Here is a 19,278-nt window from a genome sequence, read left to right as displayed (position 1 = left end):
ACCACCACTTCCTCTACCTCTGACCCATCAGGTCACTCATTAACCAGTGTAATCATGTTGCCCTCTTTGGGTACAGAGAGCACCATCCCCCTCAGCAGCCTGGTTGAAGGAGCAGTGGTCAGCGAGGTTGTAAATTCCTAGAGAAGACCCTGCCTCATGGCCACACAGTATAGAGACAGAGGGAAGTTTCATAGAGAACAAAGGAATTTCTTCCACCTCACAGAACTTGAGGTCCGAACAACATTTATGTTCCGGAGAAGGTATAAAAGATCGGTGAAGAATCCAGCTTCGAACTGGTCCGTTTGTTACATTTCGGTGAAGCTCACGGGAGACGGTGCGGCCACATTACCATAACGCCGTTTATATAATAGCCTCAGATATGAGGTTTACATCTAATTGTTGTATAAGATGAATGAGTGAGGATGATACTGTTTGTAAAATTGTGTAATGTGATTGGACTTAATGAAGGAAACTCCCAATTCCCTTTTGAGTTGAACTAACTCAGAGGACCGCCCATGAGCCCAGTTAGGGCCTGTCCCAGGATGCCTGACCCTTTTCTGCAATTCCGAATAAAACCCCAATCTTGAGAATTCCTCAATAGACCATGTTTTTCTCCATTACGAGAGGACAAAGGTTGCAGACCATTGCGGAATCTTTTAACCATACGTGGTTAAACTCTTAGACTATCGATACCGACAGAATAAGAACAAGTCTTTGATATTAATTACTAGTCTGCAGCTAGGAATTTGGTATCATTGAACGCAAAGAACGACAACCGCCGAAACATCCATTCTACAACATGAATGAATGTCGCTCTGAACTATCCCCTCTAACCACGACCGACAATTCTACAAAAGAAACAAACTTTTCAACAGCTATCAAGACGACACACTGAGCGTAAATATATATAGATTGATTGCAATTGTTCCCTTCGCGTTCAATGATACCGAATGAGTGAGCATTCATGTGCAAAGGATTAGTATTTCGATTATTATAATTATCAACTCTCAACTCTGTGGTGACTTCGCAGGTGACCCCCATATCCGAAAAGTTTACAAAGTTATAATTTCCTAATCTGAATATTTTCCTTGGTGCCCCGACTGCCTAGTTAGTTTCATGATTAATCAGTTTAGTCGCGTAATACTAATTACGGAGAATCTTTGATAAAAAACTAAGTCTTCAATTTTATGATAAAGACATGACACCCGTCACTGACCAATCAGATCCCTTACAGCAGGAAAGAAACATTTTGCCTTCTGTCCGACATGATTTTGATGAAGACGGCGATTGATGATCTTCCTCTTCCCAGACACAGGGATCTATGGAGTGAGATCAACTGGTTGCTGGTGGGGTTTGGTCAACAGGTGTGTCTACCTGTCAATCCTCACAGCACCAACTGTCAGACCAGCTCACAGATTACTGCACATAGCCCACCTATAATTTAGCCCAAACTACTACCTCTTTCCCAGCTGTATTTAATTTTAATTTATTTTGATCCTTTCAACCCCATTATTATTATTATTTCTACTTTGCACATTCTTCCATTGCAAAACTACCATTCCAGTGTTTTACTTGCTATATTGTATTTACTTTGCCACCATGGCCTTTACCTCCCTTCTCACCTCATTTGCTCACATTGTATATAGACTTGTTTATACTGTATTATTGACTGTATGTTTGTTTTACTCCATGTGTAACTCTGTGTCGTTGTATCTGTCGAACTGCTTTGCTTCATCTTGGCCAGGTCGCAATTGTAAATGAGAACTTGTTCAACTTGCCTACCTGGTTAAATAAAGGTAAAAATAAATAAACTGCACAGCTGCCCCGCCACCCATCAAGTCTCCCCAGCCAAGAAGCCTAAAGTTGGGTCCCCTCGCTCACCACTCCAGGGTCAAGCTGGAGCCTGATTTGGGGTTACCACCCCCTCCTCCTCAGCCCCACCGGTCAAAGAGGAACCTCTGTCTACGACCCTCTCCCCTCCTCTGCTGCCCAGAAAGAGGAAGTCCAAGCCACAACCTTCGACATGATACGACAGAAGGGGGTAGAATCCCTTTAGAGATGTAGGGACCTTGTCCTAATTCTCTCCTTGCCACTTCCCTTGACTGATTTGAAATGAGCGGTACCAGAAATAGGGTGGTAACTCCTACTAGCCCAGTGGTATTAACTGCTTTAGCGGGGACACCATTTTTGGACCAAATTTCTGTGGACCCCATTTATTTTGATGAGAAATTCTCACAACACCAAAGCTAATCAACCAATAAATGTTCTCAATAAAATTATTTTTCAAATGATCTCAAACATGCATTTTGTCCCAAACAATAACCGCCACTAATGTTTTGTTCCCAAAACAAAGCGACCTGACAAAGGATAAATAAACTAACTAAGCAAGTCTGTTAAGAACCAATTCTTATTTACAGCCTAGGAACAGTGGGTTAACTGCCTTGTTCAGGGGCAGACCGACAGATCAGCTCAGGGATTCTATCTAGCAACCTTTCAGTTACTGGCCCAATACCCTAACCACTAGGCTACCTACAATACCACTGACATAATCCTTGCAGATATACCAGAGTGACTAAGATGTGTAGGGGTCAGAGGTCCATTTGGAATTAACAATGTGAGTAAAGCTCAGTGCCACAAGTGATTGAGTTCCCCCAGGATACTACAGTGATGGTTTAGTTTGACAGCTCAGCAGGTACAGGAGACAACCCAGAACAGGTCTTTTCTTTCCCATTGTCAGGCCATAAACACTGCTTTTACACTGTTTTCACAGCATGTTTGCATAAGTTTTTCATAGAATTTAGTGAGTCGTTGTCAGTAGGGCTCTATAGTATCTGTTGGGTCGTCAATTGTTCAGCTAATCTCATTGATTTGTGTGTTTACCACCACATCTTGCCCTGCCCACACCATTCATCAGGAGATCACAGTAAGACGTTAATGTCATTTAGTGGTAATATGTCCTGACCCATTCCCTGATGAGAACTAAAAGAACCAGGGCTTCATAACTACAGGGGTCCATGTCACAGACTGAGGAACAAAAGAGATGAGAAGCCAAAGTGGAGTACACTTTTGTACAGTTGGCGACCCTGATTAACAGCACAGATGGAAACTACACCTCCAGAGAGCTGCGCTGTTTACTGAACCCAATCACATTCCTTAAAACGTACCCCAGGATGAACACCACTGCCTCAATATTCACCTTATACTCAAAGACAAAAGGCTCCAGAAAAGGGTTCTAATGAAACACTTTATTTCAAGATCCATAGTTTTTGAAAGACGTCTCAAGGGTTGCAGGTGTGACATCAATGTCATCTTCTTCCATCTGTCGAGGAGCAAAGACATTTAATGAATCCTTTAGCAAACTGACCAGCATTTAGATTAAAGGAAGACTGGCTCCCTAAAATCATGTATAGTACACAATTCATCACCAATAACTACAGATTTCAAGTAGCTCACCAGCTTGGAACCCCTACTTGCAAGGGAAGATGTATTCTGTCTCAGCCTGGTCACCTGTAACCGTAAGACAGCTTCGTCTCAGTAAATGAAAACAAGTTGACCAAATGTTCCTCAGAAGAGGGGGGGGTTAGTAGAGTAACTTACTTGGCTGGTAGTAGTCATAGATCTTGACCACTGCTGGCTTTAGATTCTGTACTGGGAGCTCCTGTATGATGTCCAGGGTGATGCGGAAAGGAAGTGATGTCAGCTGTTGGGAGAAAAACAAACATACGGGTCATTAAATGATCAAAGCAGAAGTTACTGTACATCAAAATATATTATTTTTAAATCAAGTTCCATGTGAATGGTTTCAAACTGAGATGGTTTTCACCTCACCTCTGTCAAGTACATTAACACATGGTCATCTTTGATATCAACACGATCCACTTGACTTGAACCCCTCAGCTGTGAAGACAAGTCATTGATATTGCATGAACAAAGAACCGTCATCCTTAAACAAAGGGACACAGACGAGGCAAGACCTCCATGGATAAAGGTCCCAACAACTCACCCTCCCCAAAGAGTCTGGATCTGGAGAAAACCCAGAGAGCATTTTCAAATCCACTATAATCATATTGGTGGTGAGCTCCTTTCCATGATATCTGAGAAAGATGATTGACAACTGATTTGAATAATCAAATGCTTGGATTATTTTAGCCATAAAGACCAGATAAGCATTCTGACTGATCCAAGCCGAGGTACCAACTAGAAGGTCAATAACCGATACACAGGTATAACACTAATTCATTTGGGTCAAACCCATTCTGCAGGTCACGCTCCAAGATAAAATAATTAATACAAATATGTCCTTCATTCTGACCGAGACTGGAGCTTCAGCGTGACCCTGGGTCTCAAAGACTTCCTGTTGCAGTCCACCTCTGGAGTCACCTGGATACTGAGCGTTGTGCTTCTGGTAGGAGTAGGGACGTTGTAGCGGAGCACCACCTGGGATAGAGAAGAGGAAGTCAGGGAAACCATCCTGTCCGAATACAAACATTTTATGAGCCAGAACAAACAGCTCCCCTGTAATGTGTATTAAAGTGCATCTTGCGCCACAGGACTGGAGGAGAGATGTGTATTCACTGACCTGCACTGAGGCACAAGCACTGCCCTGCACTTCAACGCTGTACTTCCCTTCTGTGTCCTGCAGCGCCCTCTCCTGGTACAGAAGCTTGTTGTTTTGGTTCACATGGAAGAGGCACCGGTCCCCACTGGGAGACCTTAGCGTCACTGTGCTGGCTCCTCCTCTACTGAACACCCTGGTGGAGTAGAGAGCCAGGGCCTGGAGGGCCACCACCGTGTCCTAGACATGCACACCACAGGACAATCAGTTCAAAATGAAAAGAGACCATTTTAAAGGGTTGATTATTTCTCACATTGAACAGTTGCTAAAGTGACTAAATCCCAATTCCATCCATTAGGATGATGGTTTCTAGGCTCTATCAGTGGAAGTGAGCCTCACCAGGTTGGACATGGAGAACACATGCCCTGTGGTCTGATACGAGTCAATGTTTGTACTAGTGCCCCATTTCAGACCACTGGTGTTTAGGAAGTATACCTGGGTGGAAGAGAAGCCTCCGTAGGCGTTCTGTTGCCTCACCAGCCACCTGACGATGCGGGAGGCGTAGCCCAGGTCAGAGGTAGACCGAGAAGAGGCACTGAGGGACGCCAGCAGAACGTACGAGCTGATCTCCACCTCCAGGGAGGGTGAGGTCTCCGAGGAGGACTGGGACCAGTGCAGGAGACCCCCTGAGGGTTGAGGAGCACACACACACACACACCAGAATAAGGACTAGCTTATTCATCCTAATACAGACTACACAATACAAAGTCCTGACCTCCAATTCATTTCCAAAACAATTTTAGGGTATTTTTTTTCTTAACAATATTTTTAAATTATTCATTTTATTGGGCCCATCTGGAGTGCCAGATGGTTTACACTTTTAGGAGTACTCCATTATCCAGGCATGCTCAATCAAGGCAAGACAGCGCTACCAGGATATCGCTCACCCTCTTGAAATGAGATGGTGTCGAGGTGCTGCAGAAGCCGGGCCCGTGTCTCCATGTCACCTGCCAGGGTGAAGGTGTAGGCCAGCAGAGCAGTAGCGTAGGTGTTGGACAAATCACTGGTGGAGTTCTTCAGGCAAGACAAGCTGTGGTCCACAACAGGATCCTAGAGCACAGAATGACAGCCTGGTCCCAGATCAGTTTGGACTGGGTTCCATTCAACTTGCTGTTCTGGGGCCTCAGGCAGTTCAAATTGTTGATTAGGGAACACTTTTTGCTGAGGAACGGGATTGTTTTTCCCTTGTGCATTTGTAAAGGGTATAATTTGTGTATATGCAGAGGTCCCCTGCTAAAGAGGCATGGCACTCTAAAAATAAACACCAACAGATCTGGGACCAGACTACAGCACATTTCCTTTCTCACTTTACAGTAGCATACAGAGCCTAATATCAGTAGTAACATACCTTGAGGGAACATTTGCCATATGGTTAGTGAGAAAGTCCATATTGCAAATATACGGTCCCTTACTAGACGTCCGAAAACGTCTGTAAAATTCACGGACGGCGTCGGGCCGTGCGGCAGGGCCGGATCTACCGGGAAGTCAAACATTCGGTTTCCGTTTCATAAAATAATCCAATTTGCATTTTTCCACTGTCCCGGTAAATCCCACAAGAGGGAATAAGCAATCATATTGCAAATGTACAAAACATCACGAATCACGACGTGGCCTTCTCCTAAACCCATAATGGGCAGTTGGCCCCGAACAAGATGGCGTCTAGGCCTCAACGGTTTTTGAGTTATGGCCATTTCTAGGAAAAAAGGTCCAAAATGAAATTAGAGCAATCATTTTTCCGCTTCACGTCAAAGTCAAGGAGCCTCTGGTGTCAATAAAAAACAAGAACCAGCCATTTGTCTATCGTCATTTAAGAGATATCATACAATGTCAAATTGGTGATGTTTTATTCTTTTTTTTAAACAGTTACAGATCCAGTTGCAGGGTGTTCATACGAATCTTTTTAAAGTGTGCTGCGGAGCTCTGCGAGATTTGTGATTCTGAAATAACACTCACTAAACCCTCCGTAAATTACTCAGTCCTTAACGTTAAAGACTTAGGATACTGTAAAGGCATACCCCAATCAGGATATGAGTTTATTTATAGCTTCCTGTGCCAACCGGAAATGCCTTAAATGGTGTCATATTGGCTGTTTCCAAGGGTTAAAATGGTCAGATCTTTTCAAAACTTCATGTGTGATTAGGTAACCCCCATGAACTGTAAATCAGTCATTTTTCCCATAAAATTTCAAAGAAAAACTAAATCACACACAGTGCCTGTATTAGTTAACCTTGTTGGAACTTTTAAAAGAACCGTCAGACCTAGAGTTCCGAAACTTTAAAAACCTGTTCTAGACCTCAGGTCGATAGCCACGTAACTCGCCACGCACTCTAGAAGGTTCACGGACCGAGAAACAAGCTCGTACATTTGCAATGACTTCAATTCATTTTGACCATTACGAAAATGACGACATTTAGAAAAGACCCGTTGCATTAAAACCGGCTCGGCCCATAGAGACGGACCCCAATGTTCCTGTCCGATGCTCATTCAAGGACCCCGTAGCAATTTTCAGCACCAATTAGGGTCTTGCTCGGGCACCAAATGACCTATCGAGCCCAAACTTGGGATTCGGGGTTGCCTCAGCTAGGCCTACACATATCAGAACTGGAGCCGCAGCTGGAACGTAACTACGTTTTTATTATGGTTTGAATAGAAGGCGTTGTGAATTTTGGGCCAGCTCTGTAGTATGTGATAGTTGGCTACTAAACGAGTTGGAAAAAGTGGGTTTGGTGTCAGAATGATATCCAATTGACTGATGGACAGTGACTATTGTCCATTTGCAGTATGTTTAAACAGTGAGGTACCAGAATCACTGCCCAGCCATCAATTTCGCATTCCTGCAGGATTTTTATAGCATGACAAATTCGTGATGGTAAATGCCCACTGAACCATATTGCAAATGCACAGTGGATATAATGAAATCAACACAACGAGCGATGGAGAAGAACCACTATCACTGCCCGGCCAGTCAATTTTGCATTTCTGCAGGATTTTTGAGCATGCCAAATTTCTTATGGCATGTGGCCCCTAAGTTACTTTTGACTTCCTATGAAATCACATTGCAAAATGGACAAAACATATGCCTTATGCACAAGTAAAAAATAAAAATATGTTGAAGTTCTTATACATGTGTAATTGACACAAATCAAAAGAATTTTGAAAAACGGTCCAGAAAGCACTTTAAGGGGTTACTAGGTTTTTGCATTTTTTCACTTTGATGTTGCATTTGCAATATGAAAAACCACCTGTTGGATTTTCAAAGTGTTACACCTGGCATTTGCCATATGGCATTTGCAATCAACTTTGAACGAAACGACGCCGAATTGAGTGGTATTGGACACCGTGTATATGGTTTGTCCAGTGCCAATGACTTGCCATTCATTTTTGTCCATTTCAGGGGGGTGTTCCCTTACATATCTAAGCCCATTCTTTGTTATTTCATAGGCTACTAGCAGAGAAATTACTTCACTACGTCGTAGAAGCTGTAAATGACAGTTGATGCAAGACAGATTTCATACAGGAGGCTGAATGAGATTCCTGTAATGCCGGTGTGAGAAATGGTTCCACGGAGTGAAGCTACTTACCGTCACGGACATGTTGAGCTCCAGCATTGAAGCAGTGATGTAAGCCGTCAGTGTGACTTCATCCGTCACTCCACCCTAGAAAACGATGTCAAGACACTAGCCTGTTGAAATCAAACTACGGCCGGTCTGACGAAACAGACAACCAGTTTATTAGCAATATAAATACCTTCATTCGGTTGTTCAAGAGCTTCCCTAAAGTTCTGAAACAGCCATGTTGGCCTTGTTGACGTTCCAACCAAGTCTTGGATTGCTCCATCGTTGCCGGGTCAACATAGATGAAAGACTGGGCTTTGCCGAAGGATCTCAAGACAAAAGCAGTCAGCCTGAAGAGAGAAGTGGATTCATTTAAAAGCCCTGACATCACACGTCAGCTGTCCTATCCATCGTCTCCATGCCAGAGATGCCATTTGAGTGGTCAATACGTCATTGAAACACAAGCCAAGTACTCACCAGGTGTTCCCCAAGCCTTGTCCAAACGTGCTGTACGCACCATCGGCATTCTTGTAGTTCAGCTGCCTTTGGTAACCTGCCGGTGGGTTTTTATCATCAACGGTGACCAAGCGCTTGTTCTATTCCCAGAGTTGTGCCCCAAACGGCTCCCTATATAGCAGGGCTCTCCAACCCTGTTCACGGAGAGCTACCCTCGAACCAAGTTGTAATTAACCCCATTCAACCAGCTAATTATTAGAAGGGGAGCGAGATTAGGGTTGGAGTGAAAACCTACATACAGGACAGTAACAAGGTTGGAGAGTCCTGCCCTATGTAAGGAATAGGGTGCTATGAGACAGTGTCAATATTCTACCATCAAATGACTTCAGTAGAAAACATCACTGACCCAACACATGGTTAAGACATTGATATCATCTGTTATGCAGCTCCGCCGTTACCATGACAGCAGGGTACACCGTGGAGAAAACAAAATCCTCTAATTGGACAAATCCAGCCCGGTTTGTGGATTTGGCATCTAATAGACAGATTTTAAGGGACTCTCCTACCACTAGTGAGGAACTTGGTGGCCTTTTCTAGGATGGCTGGCGTGAGCTGCTCTGTGTTCCTCAGGTACTCCAGGATGTAGATATTGGGGGAGAGCAGGGCCATATTCTGCTCCCCACACCCATACGGCATCTGCAACAGTCCATCCAGGTTGTTGAGGGCCCGACCCAGGATGTCCCCTACAGAGAAACAAGGGACTTCTGTTACAGCAAACAGCAGCATCGTCGTCTTCCCACCACTACACAATGGTTTATTTTACCCAGAACTGAGAGGGAAATCCTAGCAGAGCCATCCACCACATTCTGGGGAAGTTGCACTTCCACCTCCTCCGTCAGAGCTTCTCCTGTGGACACAAAGAGGAGCTGAATGAAGATGATCACGTCAACCACCGTGAACATTCAACGTTGATTCATTACTGACCAGTAGGACACAGCAACCAGTTGTAGGTGTGGCTCTTCTCTGTTCCCTCAGCCTGGAGGAGGAGAGGGATTCATTTCAGAGGCAGTATCTGTGCTACCTAACGTTAGTTCTCCCACAGCAGTAGACTACATACCTTCACCAGCAGGCTCCGTGTGACTGTGTCAACGCGTCCTCTCTCCGGTACGTTCACAACCCCATTGTCACACGCAGTCTGGGACCGGACAGCCTCCGCACTAACAGACACGTTCAAAACCCCTACACACAGTACAGCGCAGGTTACACAACATCCAATACGGTGACGGTTCACATCCATTCTGCCGTTTGAACAGATGAAGACTAACCCAGGACAGAGGGGGCCATTGTCCAACTGAAGGTCTTTCGTCCATTGGCACACAAGCACGAGGAGTCCTGGACATCACGCAAGGGTGTGAGAGTGTAGTCCGAGGAAAGAGCTGGAGTCACAGAAACCTGCCAAAGAGGAACACGGCGTAAGATAACAATACAACTCAAGAAACCATCCTGGTGCAGCGTCGTACCATAATGCACTTGGAGAGGTAGTTAAACACAGTGGCCTTCAGCTCAAAGCGCTCTCCCCGGATGACTGAGTAGGGCAGGGTGAGCTCCAGGAAGAAGGGCTGGAAGACCGTGAGCTCCACCAGAGGAGCCAGACCGAAGCCACTGGGGGCCAGGCAGAAGACCTCAGTCTCCCAGGTGGTGATGGTGTCTGGTACTGTCAGGGGGACATCTAAAGATCCAGACTCCCTGGAATACAGAGGTCAGAGTTCAAACAGAAAGCCACCACTCATTTCAACACAGTTTGTTGTTACGAATGCATTTAAGCTTTATCTAACCAGGGACACCCATTGAGGTCAAAGGGTCTTTCCTAAGAGAAAGCTGGCCTACAGAGGTTCAGGTTACTAATCTACACCAATACTGTTTGGATACGAGGCAAGAGCTAAGAGGGCTTTCACCAGAGGTCGGCCTCACTCTGCAGAGCACTTACTTACCACTTCCACAAGGTCCCAAATCCATGTCTCAGGGAAAAATGTACGGACCGTCTGTATGGGTGGCGGAGGTGGAGCGGCAAGTCCACCAGCCACAGCCATTTCAAGTCTAGGACCCGCTGATCCAGGCCTAGCCATTAGGCTGTAAGCTACTACCAACACAAAACATGGCCATTAGTGTCAAGTTAAAAATAGACTGAATGCTGCTGGGCTCAGTGAGTGCATGCAGTGTTTAGACCAGTTTAACCAGGCTTTGTTATTCTAGCAAAAGGTCATCCATAACCCAAGATTCATTAGACTAGGCAATGAGAATAAGGGTTGGTAAGGACATCTCACCATAGGAGCGATAGTACTGGTTCCCCTGGTAACTGAGGCAGGAAGGTACTCTTATATCCAGGTTAGTCGCTAGCTTCAATCCCAGTGTCTAGAAATAGCAGAACCAATTCAGTAATAAAAGTCCGTTTGTCATTCTATTAAGTTGAACACATTGTAACAGTACTGACTGATTCTTCAAGTTGAGAAAACAGGGCAGAAATATTTACCTGAAAAACTGCATAAGGATCATTTGTCTGCTCAGACGGTCCATATGGGTGTGGTATTATGGATCTCCTTGGTCTAACGCGTAAACATGCTACTGGATCTTCAAGCTCGTAGGGAATATAGGTCGTCTCCTTGACCGGTAACAAATCAAATATCTGGAAAGGGACAACAGGCCTTGTTCATTGGGGACCAAACAGAACAGACTGAAACGACTACTTGGGGAAACACGCCAATTTGTTGTCCATTGCTAAACGTTCAACAAGGAGGTGCTTTCCAGTTACTGAGAGGCAATAGAAAGTGGGCCTCAAGCCAGAGAATGAGTCCCATCACATTTGATAACAGTGAACAGATCCACTCCATGTCTGCTGTAGTCACTGGTTGTATTCCCAGCAGGTATGGTGGTACCACTGTTGTTCACTTCAGTGAGCCGTGTTACCTTGTCAGCATCCAGCCTCTTCCCTGGCTCCATGATACCAACACTCTGGTCAACAGCACTGAGGCCACAGAGGGAACCGGGCCGGGCCGAGAGACGCAGGGTGTTCTCCTCCCCTGGGACAGCGTTGGAGGGAGAGAACTCCACCAACACCTAGCAGACACAGATACCATTACTCCAGGTATGATACAGTCTGCATGGAAATACTGGACACCTTTCATAAAATGACAACAATGTTTGTGATGTACAGTCACTGGGGATATGCCAGACTCCTCCACACACCTTGTTCCTGAAGCATTTCTCAGTGGGGAAGTTCATGCTGTGGGCGATGACAGTCTCACTGGGTAGCATACTGTACACCAGGAGCTGAACCACCGGCGCCATCTCTGGGACCACTGCCAACGTCAAGGTGACGTCACCCTCAGCTACTGCAACGCAAGAGCAGGTCACTCATTAAGCACCTTCCAGAACGTTCAGAATCACTTCATGAAATTCACTCACCAGGACTGTCCTGCTGCACAGTAACATTGATGTGTCCATGCTGAACTATGACCCCTCTGGACAAGGCCTGGAGGGAAAGGAAATAGTTCTCAGCAACAGAGTGGAGACGTTGCAACCTGGACTCACGGGGTAGACGTAACACGGTTAACAAATCCAGGACTCCAATTAGTATGATACGTTGCACCTATTCATTTGTGGATGCCCATCATCCATTTTATAGATTACGGATTCCAATTTGTAACATGAGCTAGGTTGGGTTACAGTGGTTGATTAGGAGTATTGGTGTAGTTTAGGAACATCCTTCCTTTGAAAGTATGTCTCGGGCCTGAAATGATCCTGGTCAAAAGGAGTGCAAATAGGAAATATGGTGCTGTTTGAGAGGCACCATGGGTTTGCAGGTTGTTCCTGGTTCTACTCACCAGGTAGAGGACAGCCACAGAGCCCTTTGGGACAGTCTCCCCTACGATGGCATAGCGGATGGTGATCGACACCGCCTGCCCACACGCCAGTGGTTTCTCCACCTTCTGAATAGCCAGGGAGCTGGACGGTTTAATGTCAGGGGCAGCGGGCTGGATCAGCGAGAGTAGGTGTTGCCCTCTGTTGAAATAGGGGACCCTGTATCCTGGGTACTCCACTTGTGGGGTGTCGCTCACCTGGAAAGGAACAAAAGGAATAGTAACTAAAGGCCCAATGCTAAATCAACCCCTTGAGCCCGTCCTATATACAGTGGGGATCTGAGAGGATGACAGGAAGCAATATGGTAACAGATCCACCTTACTTCCACCTAGCCTGTTAAGGTCATGACCTCTGGGCATCGTTTCCCCAACAGTCCTGGGGACCCCAAGCGGTGCACGTTTTGGTTCCCCCGTCACAGGAATGTCATAATTCCTAAGATTCTTATTTGTATAAAATAGACAGGGACCAGTCTTATCAAAATTAGATAATATTTATTCTCAGAGCTCGCTGCCATGAAACCACAAACAGTTTATATACTAAATATGACGCCATAGGAGGAAAGACATTTTATAACCTATGACCAGAACAGAACAGGTTCAAAAGTTGATTCCAACCCACTAGCTCGCTCCAGACACACTTATTCAGATTAACTTGTGGAATCTGCACCTTCATCCATCACTATTTAGAAGAAGACTTTTCCATTATCTGGAACTCTACCTTATCTAAACATCCCAGAGCTAAGTTGAGTCGGTTCAACCATAGCTTAACGACCCTTTTTGCTTGCTTAAAAAGCCACAATCCTTCCTTATGAATTAACATTATTCATCAGATATAATAAAGAGTATACGTTTAATTAGTTATAGTTCTATTTAAAATGTAGATTGTTTAGTCCCAGACACTGGCATCGAGTATAAAGTCTCTCAAACCTAGAAGGAATCATACTTACTACGAGGTTAATATTCTCTTTGGGCAGACTGGTTGTGTTGATGGAGAACCTGGCAATACCACGACTGTCCGTGGTTAGGTTCTGTAGTCGTAGATATGAGGACCAGCCTTTCTCCTCAAACAGGTAGACTAACATGTCAGAGATGGGTGTGTTGTTATATCGAACAGCATTTATCTGAAGAAAAAGGGGGGCGTTGTATGAATGAAGTGACACCACATACTGGTAGTTCAGGAAGCAGGACAAACCAACAGGAACACCATTTGGACTTACCTTGCCTTCGATAATTGATCCATGCTCATAGATTTGGGGCGTGTCAACAAATGTGAATTCTCCAATCACATAGGAGAGCTCTACATTTTTTTCCTCTGACAGTGTAATACCTGTCAAATGAAAACAAATACGGTATATTTCACAATGCAGAAACTGAATTGCAGTGCAGCTTCCACAGAATTATATAAAACCCTGCTGCAGCACCAACGGTCAAAAAGCTCTTTCTTACCAACCTTGAGCCAACGCAGAGTAACCCAAACTCAGTTCTGGGACCCCCCCTGGGTGCACCTTGTAGTTTCTTGCCCTGGCACTATGGCACTACAGCCGATTCAAATCAAAACTACAGTCAGCTGTGTAGCGCTCGGGCAAAAACCAAAACATGAACCCAGGGGGAACCCCAGGACAGTTATGGAAACTGATCTAATGAAACAGGCAATAGTTACGTCGCCATCAGCTGAAGTGAAATGAAGGCTTTGTATTGAGTAAATATGATGCATCTCATAATGATTGTGATTAGGACTTGCCCGTCCCCTCCTCCTGTACTTCTGCATGGAAACTAAACACGTCTCGCAGCAATTTCTCTCCTGCATTCTTTGTGAAAAGTGCCATGTTGAAGACATAAGAAGCACAGCCAGTATGGTCCATCTAGGAAAAACAAGCAGAACCACACAGAAGATTTAAATCCCATTCAAAATGTAATATGTTGGTAAAAACAGCACTACTAGTTTTAGGAAAGCATACAAACCTCAATTGACTCTTTGTGGCATGGAGGTGTGTAATCAGGAACTCCTTGTGGATTTCGCGCATCAATTGTTATCGGTATCACGGCATTGTCCAAAGGTCGGCACAACTTCACCCCTGCTTTACCAGGTACAGGCTGCCCATACGTGTATCTGATTTCAATTCACAATAAGACAAGTGTCAACTTCCTACATCCAGTTACCATATTAAAAACATAAGACCTAAAGGCTTGAAGTCAGGCGTTTAACACAGTCAATGAATCTGGACCTGTAGTCATAGAGCCTCAGAACGGGAACAAGGTCACATGTCAGGCTGGGACCTGATCCTAGAACAGCCATCCTAATCTGAGATGCTTTATGACCGAAGAACCAGCTGTTCATGTAAATGCCACTAACAAATCTCAGGGATCCTAGCAGCAGTTTAAGACTTGAGCAGTAGCACTATAGGTCTTCAATTAGCATGGGTCATTAATGCAGACCACATGCATATTTAAGGACTTTTATATTTAATAAGTGTATTATCAAACAAAGCTACAGTACGAGCAGAGGCTGCTGCCTACAGACTTGACATCATTGGAATACTAGTCACTAATAATGCTGACATACCTTGCATTACTCATATGTTTATACTGTATTCATCATCTATATCGCTGCACTCGCAACATGTACCAAACACGTGTTGTGACCAATACAATGTTATTTACTTGTATTTTCAAATCCTTCATTTGAAATGTGAAAGTAAATGTAATACTTCCAATAGTAGTTCAACCCAGGTCTGCCTTCACGTAAGGAGATAATTAATGACGTAGTGCAGTTACACGTCACCTTGTAACTACAGTACATTGCAAATCACCAATAGTGTTTACTCACTCTGCACACACTTTCACTTCACACTCTTCTTGAACAACGCTGATCTTGTCAGTGAGGTTCATTTTGATCTCAAACTTGGGCAAAACTACAGATAAAAAGAACAGCAGTCAACTCCAGAACGTTCCAGGATTGTGATGCATTGATGCAACATTACCGAGCATGAAAGAGAAACTCAACCTACCATACTGTTCTACCTTGAAGTTGTGGTAGATTTTCTCTTCACCAATCCACACTACAATGGTAAAGGATCCTACAGGTGCTTCAGAGTTCAGGGGGTGAGAAAGCTGCAGAATGTTGCCACTGGATGTAGTGTTGACCCACTGTCCAATCCGGTTGTGATTAACATCCTGTTGGTTCATAGGAAGGGGCATGTTCAGCAGGACACAACGTTGTGGAAAGTTCACAACAGTATACAGGACAAGGAGTCAGTTCTATCTGCAACATTCATCTACTGAAGAGGGCCCAGATTACACACAACGCTGATTGGAAGAATTTAGCCAACTTCTACAGTAGGTGGATATGAGGACCTAGCTAGCAGGGGGGAGTCATAATGCTGCAGTCTTTACACGGACAGTCAACATAAAGTTCCACCAACAAGGATCTTACCTCAAGTTCCACAATGTTGTACTGTGAAGGGCAAAGACAAGAGATGGGCGTCATGTTTCATTAAGAACTCCAATGCCAAAACAGAGCATAGCTGTCTACAGCTACTAGACAGGTGATTGGCTTGGTCACTTAATGTAAACATCACATGTAGCATTTGTAATTCAATCTCAGGAAAAGATGATCCCATACATTCCAATCTGACCTATACGAATGGAAGCCTCATGTCCTGGCTGGTTGATTGCTGTACATAATACCAGACTGCTATGTCCATCACAGAATTGTGACACTTCTGCATCTTGGATTGAAGTAGTAGAGACTGAACTAAAATACTATTGTCAATCGTATATTTAACTCACCAGCTGATTGACGGGGCTAAAATTGCTATCCAAGGTGACGACTCTAAAAAGCACTGTAAAAAGCCAACGACAAGACGACAAACACAATGAGAATATTAGAAGCAGAATTTCAGGCAACTTTCTCAATTCCAAGGATTCCCAGAAATACTGGTTGAGGATTTCCAGCCTGATTCCAGTGTACATATCCTGAGTGAACCCAGGGGGATTTACTGCATCTGCACCACATTCCTGAACAACGAGGCTCTTCAGATGTCTACCGTTTCCCTCTACAATCCTCATAAGCCACGCATGACGTTAGAACAGAGTGGACGGGACCAGACTGGGCAAGAGCATTGCCAGCAATGATGGTGTTCTTTTCTACACAATTATTGCCTGGTGCATTTCAAACAATACTTCCTTCAGACTTCAGTCTGACAGTACTTCATTGTAATACTGTTAAAGCCTCAAATAAACAAAGGGAGCACGGTGGGGTCGTGGATAACTGTTGATGTCAAAATGGGGTCAGGGGCCCAAAAAGATCAACGCCCCGGAGTAAACCATTACAGAACATGCCAACACCTAATTGGCCCGTTTCTTAGTAACCAGACTAAAGGTGTACCGGCTCTAACATTACCCGTTTGTCCTGGGTTGTAGATTGGTTTGTCCGTTTGGATGAACGTCATGGGGCTGTAGGGTTTGATCATGACCCTTCTCTCCTCTGTTGATAGGAATGTTTCTCCTCGAACCTCCACCTTAAAGTTCTGCACTTTGTCGCTCTTCACACGAGGGGCCTGTCAGGGACGGAAACAGGGCAACACCGGTGAACAAACGGACCGATAACATAGGACATTCAAATGTGCTGCCGTGTGGCCCAGTTGGTAAGAGCGTTTAAGAGCTTAACTACTGCAGGGATCCCATTATGCATTCAGCCTGCTGTAAGTTACATATATAAATGGTCTCAATAGTATATACTAGCATTCAATCAAAACCTGGTACAAATTGGAGCCCGAATCACAGAAAAGTTCTGGTAGGCCACCACTGACATTTCCCATAAAATAAGCTGGCATTGCACAAAGAACCTAAGCGATGCATCAAAGCTGAGCAGTACAGTCCACTCTTAATGGAATGGTTCTGGAAGTCCACCAGTGCTGGGCTGACCTGAAACTGGAAACAGCGGTGAAACTCTTGGTCAGAACTCTGGTGGAGAAGTCTCTTGTTCTGCCCGTCGGCCATCAGAGATACGGTCATGACCAGGGTCTCGTTGGGCTGCAGAAGGCTGGCACAAAGCTTGGCCTCTGAGCCTGCCTGGATCACTGCAGGAACGGCTACCATGTAAATCCTACAGAGAACACACCCGGCAACAGGAACATCAGTACATCTCTAAACCCAAAGCCGGTTGAAATATACACAAGAGGGGATAAAGATCTGCAGAAAGGGGAGATGAAAAATTGCTCTGACAAGTCTGATCACTAAATTCTAACTGCAGATGGACTTACGGTCTTGGAGTCTCTTGACAGACACAAAGCCAGTGAATGCAGGCAAAGAGGATCCATCTCCAAACCTGAAGCCCGGGAAGAACCATGACTAAAGGAGAAAAATAAACCACCAAGTCTGTTATGACCCAGTATTCCTACTGCACAGTATACAGGTTGTGTCTAGATGGGATCCAGATTGTCAATTGACTTCACCTATAAGGTTAGAGCTTCCACAGCAGGTTAGGAGATATAGGTTAAGGGTTGGCTAATAAAATACAATTCTACAGAGAAGGGGGTGAGAGACCAAACAATTGAATTTAAAATTCTTTCCTGGGCACTGCAAACCATGCACTCCATATCAGAAGCATCTACCCACTGAGATATCCCCAAACAGGCACCAACCGGGTCTCAGACCATTTTGTACGCAAAACTGAAACACTCAAGTATGAGGAGATGTGATATAACATTTGTAGATGTCTGTCATCCATTTCATATGATGTTAAAAACAGACATCTTACAAATTCCAATTTGTTGTGGCCAACATGAACTAGGTAGCTAACATTATCTAGGCTAAACATTAGGAGTAAAGGTGGTTAGCATGTTGGCTAACCTTAACCCTTTTAGTTAAGTAGTTCCAAAGTAGATGAAGTTGCTTATTACCCAAATAGTTATACGGCAGTTTTACTACACCCACCCCTCCACCCTTTTGGTTATTGCCTTAAGTAGCTGTCAGTCTTCTGTAAACATACCAAAATTAACATTTCATACAGATTTACGCCTGGCAGATTTACTTTTACTATGTTACGTGAGGTCCATGAGACAAGGCTGCAGACACAGGTCGGTAAAAAGGCTCAATTGCATGTAGGTTAGTGTTTCTTCTAAACCGAGTTACAATATATCGGGCTAGAAACTGGGCGCCAAACACAGATTGCAAAAGTGTGTTTAGCGTGCACGAGGAGAAAGTATTATGTTGCTAAACCCTTTTGGATTGCATTTGGTATAGCCTGTAAAAGACCAGATGCAAGTAACATTTCAAAAACTATTGTTTTGGGTACATGATTGCAACACAAGTTGCTAGAGCACCTGTGCACTAGGCATACTCACCGCAGCGGGTTGTTTGTGGACTCAGTCGAAAGTAAACATCCCCCGTCGGTCATGTCCCTATAAATATCCTTAGTTCCGGACTTTTTTCACTTCTAATTACTAAGCACTCGCACCTGCTGGATATTCAGGGAGTTCGATTAGACTGAACGTCCATTTCAAATGCTCGATCATATTGTCAACAAGGCAGCATGTTGATTACCTCAACTAGCCTGTGGACTCGGTACCGGTGCCCCCTGTATATAGCCTCGTTATTGTTATTCTTATTGTGTTACTTTTTATTTTAGTCTACTTGGTCAATATTTTCCTCTTCTTGAACTGCACTGTTGGTTAAGGGCTTGTAAGTAAGCATTTCACGGAAAAGTCTACACTTGTTGTATTTGGCATGTGAC

The 19,278-nt window shown here is 44.4% G+C and overlaps 1 protein-coding gene across 1 annotated transcript; it reads right to left on the bottom strand.

The window, feature by feature from the left end:
- Window positions 1-3,225: 3,225 nt before the first annotated feature.
- On the bottom strand, window positions 3,226-19,046 carry LOC112240509 (alpha-2-macroglobulin-like). Its single transcript, XM_042314722.1, has 37 exons — window positions 18,890-19,046; window positions 17,807-17,894; window positions 17,469-17,649; window positions 16,945-17,101; window positions 16,332-16,384; window positions 15,976-15,996; window positions 15,551-15,716; window positions 15,370-15,454; window positions 14,505-14,652; window positions 14,284-14,404; window positions 13,760-13,869; window positions 13,490-13,663; window positions 12,507-12,740; window positions 12,088-12,154; window positions 11,869-12,014; window positions 11,590-11,739; window positions 11,156-11,308; window positions 10,943-11,037; window positions 10,616-10,743; window positions 10,146-10,372; window positions 9,951-10,077; window positions 9,743-9,864; window positions 9,610-9,661; window positions 9,449-9,532; window positions 9,192-9,368; window positions 8,647-8,722; window positions 8,363-8,519; window positions 8,197-8,271; window positions 5,503-5,665; window positions 5,051-5,241; window positions 4,580-4,795; window positions 4,313-4,437; window positions 4,004-4,094; window positions 3,829-3,897; window positions 3,598-3,700; window positions 3,454-3,507; window positions 3,226-3,319 (listed from the first exon to the last, which is right to left on the bottom strand). Exons 2-36 carry the CDS (start codon window positions 17,890-17,892, stop codon window positions 3,467-3,469), a joined length of 4,371 nt encoding a protein of 1,456 aa, XP_042170656.1. The 5' UTR covers window positions 17,893-17,894; window positions 18,890-19,046; the 3' UTR covers window positions 3,226-3,319; window positions 3,454-3,466.
- Between the last annotated feature and the right edge of the window lie 232 nt (window positions 19,047-19,278).

The sequence above is a fragment of the Oncorhynchus tshawytscha genome, unplaced genomic scaffold, assembly GCF_018296145.1.
Source record: "Oncorhynchus tshawytscha isolate Ot180627B unplaced genomic scaffold, Otsh_v2.0 Un_contig_1139_pilon_pilon, whole genome shotgun sequence".
Classification (NCBI taxonomy): domain Eukaryota; kingdom Metazoa; phylum Chordata; class Actinopteri; order Salmoniformes; family Salmonidae; genus Oncorhynchus; species Oncorhynchus tshawytscha.
This window is presented reverse-complemented; position numbering and strand designations above follow the sequence as displayed.